The sequence below is a fragment of the Pipistrellus kuhlii genome, unplaced genomic scaffold, assembly GCF_014108245.1.
Source record: "Pipistrellus kuhlii isolate mPipKuh1 unplaced genomic scaffold, mPipKuh1.p scaffold_m20_p_3, whole genome shotgun sequence".
NCBI classification, from domain to species: domain Eukaryota; kingdom Metazoa; phylum Chordata; class Mammalia; order Chiroptera; family Vespertilionidae; genus Pipistrellus; species Pipistrellus kuhlii.
In genome coordinates, this window is record NW_023425529.1 from 113,730,777 (window position 1) to 113,740,854 (window position 10,078).

Sequence of the window (10,078 nt, forward strand, 5' to 3'; positions counted from 1 at the left end):
TTCTAACAACAGCCGCCTGCATTAGAAGGAATGAGAAAATGAACAAACACACAAAGGAAGCTCAGTGGGGAAAAGCAGAAATAAAAATGCCAAATTCCCTTCTGAGTAGCAGAATCTTCTGGCAGAGAAAATTTCAAGATGACAGTACTAATTGCAGTGATGCACAAATAAGGCAATGATACGTTTTCAATAATAAAAGCAGACCAGCTACAGGGATTCCCAGGGCTATAGCAGCAACACTCCTCGTGACCCCTCCCTGCCATACTCTGAGAGAGAGAGGTCCTCCCACCAAGCTAGTCCCATCTCTCTCTGCCTGATACATTCACTCTCCTGAAATACTCTTCAGAGGGGTGACCTTTTGAGAAGGAAATGTAGTCTAACTAATAACTTTTAATTTTAAGTTTGGGTAATTATGCATGAAAAAGAAACAATGAAAATAAATTCTATGCTGTGAACATAGAGAATTTCAGTGTTCCATAAACAAATAAAATAGGATATAGCATACTATAAATAAAATAGGATATAGCAACTTAGGTTAAGAAATCAGTGTAAGTACAGAACCTTTCACCTCTCTCATGAAATGGGGCCCAACTCAGCAGCTGTTCTTTGGATCATCCCCAATACATGTGAATATGGCTAACACTAGGATGTTGTTCTCTAATTTCACCAAATGGAAAAGGGACTCCTTGGAGGGTTGCTGATTGACTGTCTTAAGGAAGGAGGGGAAATCACTTTGAATATGGGATATCTTGTTATTTCCAGAAAGCAAAGATGCCTTTTAAAAATATCTGCAATCAAGTAATTCAGAGTGGACTCTCAATTACATGTAATGACAATTTAAGTGCCATCTTCATATGCAGTGTAAATCAGTTGTTCTCACCTGAGAGAACATCAGAATCACCTGGTGATGTTAAAACACACAGCTGGGCCCACTCCCAGAGTTTCTGACCCGGTACATCTGGAACAGGGCCCAGGAATCTGCATTTATAACAGGTTCCCAGGTGAGAACCACTGGTATAAATTATCTTAATTGAGCTGGGTGAGTCTGTGATGATAATCAAAAGAAAAAAGTCAATATAAAATGTACGGAAAGGCAGTTATAAAAAGTTTCATTTCTTAATAGATGTTTGTATCTCCTTTTAAATACATTTTGGTTTATACAGCATAGTTCTTTCAAAATCTGTATAAATAATGAGTGGAAACGCACAAGTTAATGAAACAACTCCAGAAAAAAGTAACAACTGCTAAAGCAAGAAAAAGGTAATAACATGGTAGAAAGAGATCCAGACCTCAATCAGCACCAGCAATGCACAATAACTAAGCAAAACCCTGTGTTCCAAGATGATGGACTAGCCCACATGTGTCAAACACAAGGCCCGCGGGCCAAATCCGTCCCGCCAGGCCTTGCAATGTGGCCTGCACCTCGCTGTCATCACTGCACTCCGCTGTGTTTCCATCACAATGACAGTTTATGACTGTTCAGTAAACCATTCGGCCTGAGATTTAGGCTGGATTTTAGATTTTGGCCCCTTCTCTGATTGAGTTCGACACCCCTAGGCTAGCCAAAGAAGAGAATTAACTCAATCCTTCATATCCTAGAAAAGAAAATCTCTAAATGCTTCATTATAATGAGAGGCTCATGAGGCAGCAAGATGTTTCCCATTAAAATATCAAATGAGATTAATATATCATAATGACAGGACCATTTGCTTGGCGATGCTGGCCATGGGAAACCTAAACTGGCTTCATTCCTGAGGAACATGTCAAGTTTCAATAAGCTAAAATCTATGAAAAAAGTAATAGACGATCCCCACGGATGAAATAAGGTGCAGGTTAAGTCACTTAGCTGATGACTCAGGTTTCGGTTGTCCTGGACGATGAAATCAAAGAATCCAGCAGATCTAATTTTGTCTTGTTTTATTTTACCTTTTTTTTTTTTTTTACCTTATTTTACCTTCATTCCTTCAAACTAATATTCCTACGTTGTTTTGTTTGTGTTTTTACTACTAAGCTTTCTGTCTTTGATATTCTATGTGTAATCCATGCCTTCCTATGACTCTCTAATCATTTGTGCTGCCTTTTCTCTTTCTCTGCTTGATCTGTTGTCAGTCATATCTTTCAGTCTGTTTTCTTTAGGCATTCAGTTTGTGTATATATTTTAAATAATGTACATATCTTATGGTGTATATATTTTATATAATGGTGTTTATATTTTAAATTTTATATACTGTTTATAACCTGTAACCATATGATTAGTTTCCATATCTTCAATTGTTGTTTTTCATTTTAATGGGTATGTGGATAATGCAATTTAATCAATTTCACATTTTTATCATTTAGATTATATTCACTTTTTCACTTTTATAGATGATCCTTTGATGAATAGTCTAGTAGCCTCATCTCTTTTTTTTTTTTTTAACAAAAATCAATATTTTATTGATTTTTTACAGAAAGGAAGGAAGAGGGATAAAGAGTTAGAAACATTGATGAAAGAGAAACATCAATCAGCTGCCTCCTGCACACCCCCCCACTGGGGATGTGCCCTCAAACAAGGTACATGCCCTTGACTAGAATCGAACCTGGGACCCTTGAGTCCTCATGCCGACGCTCTTATCCACTGAGCCAAACCAGTTAGGGCTAGTAGCCACATCTTTATGTATATCCATGATTGTTTCCTTAAAATAATTCATAAATCTATTCATAGGTTTACTAATAGAATAAATTTATAAATTGCTGCTTCAAAAAATATAAAATTCTAAATCTTTTAGTATATTCACATTGCAAAATAACAATTATATCAATTAGATGATGACTTTCAGTAGAAAACACAAGGCAATGCTATCACACCAGTTAATTTCCTTCAGTTACTCTCCTGAAGGCCAATCTTTAGAAATAGTAACATTTTTTAGCTGTTTTCCTGAAAAAAGTATTTAAGAAAAATACTATGAGTTCACATTTTAACAATCTCGTACAAAAAAAAGTAACTACTCTTTAAAATGTCACCTTTATTAAACTAGTGCTGCCTGCGGGCACCTCACAATGCACTGCCTGTTTTGTGAAAGCACATTTGTTTGACTTCAAGGTTTGGCATTCCCATCCTCCTTTCTGCTGATTCTCCTAAGCAATGCCAGCTAAGCACTTTGTTTCAACCACACGGTCTGGGCTCGGCACAGCTATACCATGCCTTTTAGATTAAATCTGATTTCTTCCTTCAAGTGGATGCTTTATTCTTATAGCCAACAGGGCGCAGAAGTCAGAGAAAGAAGATCATGTTTTATAATGTTTATTAATGTCTTAAAACTATGCCCATCTGTTCTGAGTCTAAAAGAAATCAAAGTTAGGCTTACAGAAAATCAGGCACAGTGAATCAATCAATTTATTAACCATTGTTGAGTACCAACAATGAATAAGGCAATAAGAGTAACCAAAGTCAGAGAGTAAACTTAAGAAATACATTCGTAAACATTCCACTTTCTATTAGTTTTAGTTGATTGTCCTGGAATACTAAATGAGTGTTTTTAAGTTAATATTTTGTTTTTATAGATGTTTATTTTTTCTTAGCCTGGAAGAAGATCATTGTATCTGGGCTTTTAAAGTATCCTATCTTCCTATTTTTCCTCAAAAGATTTTTTTTTTATTATTAAGAAATTTGAGTCTCTTGCCATATGAGTATTAGCTTTTTGCTTTTTCTTCTTTGAAATGTCCATTCATGTCTGATGCTTATTTTTCTTTTATTTATTTACTAGAAGTCCAGTGCACAAAATTTGTGCACTTGGCAGTGGGGGAGAGGGGACCGTCCTCAGCTTGGCCTGCACCCTCTCACAGTTTGGGAGCCTTCGGGTGATGTCCCACCACCAAGGAGGTGGGAGAGGCTCCTGCCACCGCCACCACTGTGCTCCTCAGCCATGAACCTGATTTCTGGCTGAGCAGCACTCTCCCTGTGGGAGCACACTGACCACCAGGGCGCAGCTCCTGCATTGACCATCTGCCCCCTGTGGTCAGTGTACATCATAGCGATCAGTTGTTCTGCCATTTGGTCAATTTGCATATTAGCCTTTTATTATATAGGATATTTTTAAAGTTGACTTTTATGAAGCGTAGAAGGGACAGGGAGAGTGAAACATCTGTGTGAGAGGGAACATCTATTGTCTGTCTCCTGCACCCCTCCCTCCGACGACAGAGCCCAAACCTGGGCATGTGCGCTGAGCAGGAATCGAATCAGCCACCTTTTGGTGCATAGGGTAATGGTCCAACCAACGGAGCCACATTGGCCAGGGTGACATTTCCAAACTTTTAATAATAAAAGCAGCTTACATTTATCTAGGATTTTATAGTTTGTGTAAGTGTTCTCATATACCTGCTTCATTTGATAGTAGGGGGGAAAAGATGAGAATTTACAAAATCAAGGCTGTCAGATGTTTGTGACAAAATATAGTAACAATATTATTTAAAAACCAAGTCTCTGTAAATAAGAGTTAGTTAAAGGCATACCAAAAAATGGGACAGCCGAGACCGGTTTGGCTCAATGGATAGAGCGTCGGCTTTGGGACTGAAAGGTCCCGGGTTCGATTCCAGTCAAGAGCATGTACCTTGGTTGCGGTCACATCCCCAGTGGGGGGTGTGCAAGAGGCAGTTGGTCGATGACTCTCTCTTTCATCGATGTTTCTAGCTCTCTATCTCTCTCCCTTCCTCTCTGTACAAAATCAATAAAATATATTTTTTTTAAAAATGGGACAGAAATTTATCAGCATGATCTTTTGTGTGTGTGTGTGTTTTAATAAATCTTTATTGTTCAGATTATTACATGTTCCTCTTCCCCTCCCCCTCAATTGCTCCCCTCCACCAAGTACCCACCTCACCCTCTGCACTTTCCCCACCCCCCATTGTCCTCATCCATAGGTGCACAGTTTTTGTTCAGTCTCTTCCTCCACATCCCACTCCCCTTTTCCCTGAGAATCGTCAGTCCACTCCCCTTCCATACTTCTGATTCTATTCTAATCACCAGTTAATATTGTTCATCAGATTTTTTAATTCTCTTGTTTTTGTTTTTAAATATATTTTATTGATTTTTTACAGAGAGGAAGAGAGAGGGATAGAGAGTTAGAAACATCAATGAGAGAGAATCATCAATCAGCTGCCTCTTGCATACCCCCTACTGGGGATGTGCCACAACCAAGGTACATGCCCTTGACCAGAATCGAACCAGGGACCTTTCAGTCCACAGGGTGACTATCCACTGAGCCAAACCGGTTTCGGCAATTCCCTTGGTTTTTAGTTTCACTTGTTGATAGTTATGTATTTGTTGTTCATAATTTTTATCTTTGTCTTCTTCCTCTTCATAAATAACCCCCTTCAGCAATTCATATAATTCTGGTTTGGCGGTGATGAACTCCTTTAGCTTTTTTTTATTAGTGAAGCTCTTTATCTGGCCTTTGATTCTGAGTGATAGAATTACTGGGTAGAGTATTTTTGGCTGTAGGTTCTTGTTATTCATCACCTTGAATATTTTTTGCCATTCCCGTCTGGCCTGCATGGTTTCTGTTGAGAAATCAGCTGACAGTCGTATGGATGCTCCTTTATAGGTGACTACCTGCTTTTCTCTTGCTGCTTTTAATATTGTCTCTTTGTCTTTTGCTCTTGGAATTTTAATTATGATGTGTCTGGTGTGGTCCTCTTTGGATTCCTTTTGTTTGGAGTTCTGTGTGCTTCCTGGACTTGTAAGTCTAATTCTTTCACCAGGTGGGGGAAGTTTTCTGTCACTATTTCTTCCAATATTCTTTTTTTTTTTTTTTTAGGAACTAAAAAAGAAACTTGTTTATTGTGGGGACAAGAGGATACAAGCAATATAAAAATCAAAAGCTTATCTGGCTTTATTGGCTTTTCTTTCTCTTGTTCAATGGGGGTGGGATTTTATTTGTACATTTTTTTTAAGGGTCCCCACCTGCTCATGAAATTCTTATACAGGGGGAAGCTATGGGGCACATATTCCTTAAGGGACCCATTGGGAAAACTCAACTCTTATCAGGACAAAGCGACTGCTCACTTCCTCCCCTTCTGCTTCATGTGTACTACGAAATAGTCATTGCATGCGATGGTGAGCCCAGCAATTAGCGAGAAGAAGCTCTGGAAGCCCACTCTGCCATCTTGGCACTGGTCCAGGTCCTTCATTATTTTGTCTACAGCCAGAGGGTCTTTTTGATTTTCCAAAAACCCAGGGAACTTCTTTTCCATGAGTACTCGTAGGTCCTCCTTCGTCAAGTAGCCTTTATCCCCAGCGAATTTGTGAAACGTGAACATCATGGTTTCCATGGTGTGTTCCATTTGAGACGGCATTTTGGTGAGGTCGCGGCCGGATCGGCGGGATCGGCGGCTGCGGGGAGGCGGTGGGGACACAGCTAGTGAGCGGAGCGCCCCAATATTCTTTCAGTATCTTGTTCTCTCTCTTCTTCTGGGATCCCCATAATTCTGATGTTGGTTTGCTTGAAATTGTCCCAGAGGTTTCTTACACTATCTTCAACTTTCTGGATTCTCTTATCTTCTTGCTTCTGTGGAGGAGTGTCCTCTGGCTCTTTGTGTTCTAAATCTTTGTCTTGATTCTTGCAATCTTCCAGTCTGTTTTTAGGACTCTGTGTAGTATTTTTTATTTCAGACAATATTTTCTTTATTTCTAGTTGATCCCTTTTTATTTCTAATTGATCCCTTTTCATATCCTCATAGATCTCATTTATTTTATCGGCCCTTTTGTGCCTTTAAATCAATGCAGGAGAAGGAACACCACATAACCAGACATCCTAAAAAGAGAGACCATGGGGAGACAAAGAAATAGGCCACACATGAAAGAAAAGCAGGCATCACCAGAAAAGGAAGTAAACGAGTTAGAAGCAAGCAACCTACCAGAGCAAGAATTCAGAGTAATGATCATAGGATGGCTAAAAAGAATGGAAGGGAAATTTGACAATAACCAAGAAGAAATGAAGAACCATGAGAAATTGAAGAAGAACCAGAGGAATTGAAGAAGAATCAAGAAGAAATGAAAAATGACATCGCTACCATGAAGAACTCAATAGAAAGCATCAAGAGTAGACTAGATGAAGCAGAGGACCGCATCAGTGAGCTAGAAGACAAGATGGAAAAAAATATCCAATTAGAGCAGCTTCTAGAAAAAAAAATTAAAAAGCAGGAGGAGAGCCTACTGGAGCTTTGGGACAATACAAAACAAAACAATATTCGAATAATAGGGGTTCCAGAAGGAAAGGAAACTGAGGTAGACATGGAAAAAGTATTTCAAGAAATAATGACAGAAAACTTTCCTGAGATAGAGAAGAAAAAAACACACACAAATCCAAGATGCTCGCAGAGTCCCAAGCAAAATGAATCCCAGAAGACCGACGCCAAGGCACATTATAATTAAATTGGCAAACACCAACGACAAAGTAAGAATCTTAAAAGCAGCCAGAGACAGAAAGTTACATACAAAGGAACCCCCATCAGGCTAGCAACTGATTTTTCAACAGAAACTTATCAGGCCAGAAGGGAATGGGATGAAATATACAAAGTCATGCAAAGGAAGAGTCTGAATCCAAGAATATTTTATCGGCCTTGAAAAACCTTATAACTGTAGTTTTGAACTCAATGTCCATTCTTTTCTTTTCCTCCATCTCCTACCTTTGTGTCCTGCCTCTTCTCTGCATTTTAGTTGTTTCCCTGATTTGATGGAATAGTTTTGTGTGCTAGGTGTTCTGATAGAGCCCAGTAGCACAGCCTTCCCAGTTACCTGAGGTGGACAGTCTTGGTGTAGCTCTTTGTGGCCCTGTGTGTGCAGTCTTGTTGTTAAGCCTTGCTTATTGTTGATATCACTAGGAAGCGTTGATCTCCAAGCTAATTGGCTCTGAGGTTCAGCAGTGCCTCAGCTAGGAGGGCTTCTGTGCTCAGGTTGGATGGGACGGAGTCTCGGAGTGGTGCAGATAAGCTTTGGTTTCCTGTCAGTCTAGCCTTAGGAAAGTCCTATTCACGGTGAGTCCTGCAAGATTGGTAAAGGCGCAGACAAGCTTTGGATTCGGGCCAGTCCCTCCTTAGGGAAAGCCAGCCTCTGGGAGAGCTTCTGTGCTCAGCTTGGATGGGGGCAGAGTCTCGGGTTGGTGGAGACAAGCTTTGGTTTCCTGTCTGCCCCTCCTCGAGTCCCATAGTAATGGCCACTGGCTTCACACACCTCTGAGAGATCTCTGCCTGCTGCCTGACTGTCTGGCCTCTCCCTGACTGGGGCCATCTATCAGAGCAATAGGGTGATTCTGGTTTCCTCCTAAACAAGAAAGCCAGCCATGCGTTAGCTGTCCACCCTCTCTGTGCGCCTGGAGTAAGCCAATAGTGAACTCGGCCCACCCTCTCCATGAGCCAGGATTAAGCCAGCAGCAAACTCGGCCTGGCCAGCCCTCTCTGCACACCAGGAGTAAGCCAGCAGTGAACTCTGAGGCCGCCTTTTCACACGCACAATTCTCTGCACCTTCACAGTTTCAGAGGCTCAGCACGCCTTCTCTCTCCTTCCCAGATGGCAGAGCCTCCTCTCAGCCAGCCTTCCGGTGCTTCAGGGTGATGCCTCCCCTGTTTTCCAGTTCTAAATTCAAAATTGTTGTGGTAGGCTGCATTCGGGTGTCTACCTTATGCTGCCATCTTGGTTTCTCAGCATGATCCTTTTGTGAGCCAACTTCTTTAAGTGTTAGTCCAAACAAGAGATTATCCTACTGTTCTATAAAACTCAAACTCAAACACTTGTTGAGTTCCTAAAGTATACAGGCATTGTACTTGATCTAGGAATAGAACAATGAACAAGAAAGACAATAGCCATGAAGCTGTTGATAAACAACTTTAGTAAAATAAATATATTTCTATTTCAATTTTAAAAAATTATTTCATGCATGATATCTTTTATGAAGCTTTACTTGGATTCACTTGGAAAGTCCAGTAGAGTTGATGACCCCTTCTGTGTCCACACTGGGCCTTACAGTGCTTCTTTTATAGTGCTCAACATGCTGACTTGCAATTATTTGTGCACATGTCTGCAGGAGGCATCTGTTACTTTGTTCCTCCAGGATCTTTTCCTTCTAAGGAAGTCAATTACACCTGAGAGGAGGCACAAGGTGTAGTTTGTTCCTTAGAGGAGATGGGTCTGACTCAAACAGAACCCTTTCTGAAGGCTTGATTTGGATCTTGGAAAAGAAATAATTTGTCTCTGCTCCAATAATTAATAGTACTAATATGAACAACTAGAGCTTTGCCTCCATGGCAAACTCTTAGGAATCCAGAGGAGAGCAGAGGTGTGAAATAGACTGATTCCTGCTGATACTCTAAGCCTGAATCCAGTGGTGACTGAAACCCACATATCTGGAATTCCCATTTAAAAGAACCAATATATTGACTTTTAACTTGAGCTTTGTCGGATTAAGTCTTATCCCTTACTATAAAACTGGGGAAGTATCTCTGAAACCTGTTTGGCTCAGTGGATAGAGCATCAGCCTACAGACTGAAAGGTCCCAGGTTCGATTCCTGTTAAGGGCATGTACCCTGGTTGTGGGCACATCCCAAGTAGGGGGTGTGCAAGAGGCAGCTGATTGATGTTTCTCTCTCATCGATATTTCTAACTCTCTATCTCTTTTTCTCTTTGTAAAAAATCAATAAAATATATTTAAAACTGGGGAAGTCTCAACTAATACTGTATGTGTGTATATTCTCCAAGAAATTGAAAGCTTTTAGAAGCACTTGTGATCAATGGCCTAATTTGCACTGACATTGAACTGGTGGCAGCTGCTCACGTAGCCGGCATATGCCTAGATGAAATTGCTCAGCTTTTAGAGAGGATACATATAACCCTAGGTCCACAAAGTCCTAGGAGGATTCATGAGAGGATGTGTATACGCAGAATTTGTAGCTGAGAAAGTTAATTGCTGCCATCAGATGCTCAATGGAATCTCCACTGTAGAGAGCCACCTGAGAAGGCACATGGACATTCTTTTAATTCTTATCAGCTGAGCCCAAGGGCAGGACTGATTTCTTATCTTTATCCATGTACTTGGAATGAGGAACA

General features: G+C 40.4%; 1 protein-coding gene across 1 annotated transcript; it reads right to left on the bottom strand.

The window, feature by feature from the left end:
• Positions 1 to 5,803: 5,803 nt before the first annotated feature.
• Positions 5,804 to 6,409, bottom strand: LOC118728352 (protein S100-A10-like). Its single transcript, XM_036454791.2, has one exon. The coding sequence runs from the start codon at positions 6,331 to 6,333 to the stop codon at positions 6,040 to 6,042; it is 294 nt and encodes a 97-aa protein (XP_036310684.1). The 5' UTR covers positions 6,334 to 6,409; the 3' UTR covers positions 5,804 to 6,039.
• Between the last annotated feature and the right edge of the window lie 3,669 nt (positions 6,410 to 10,078).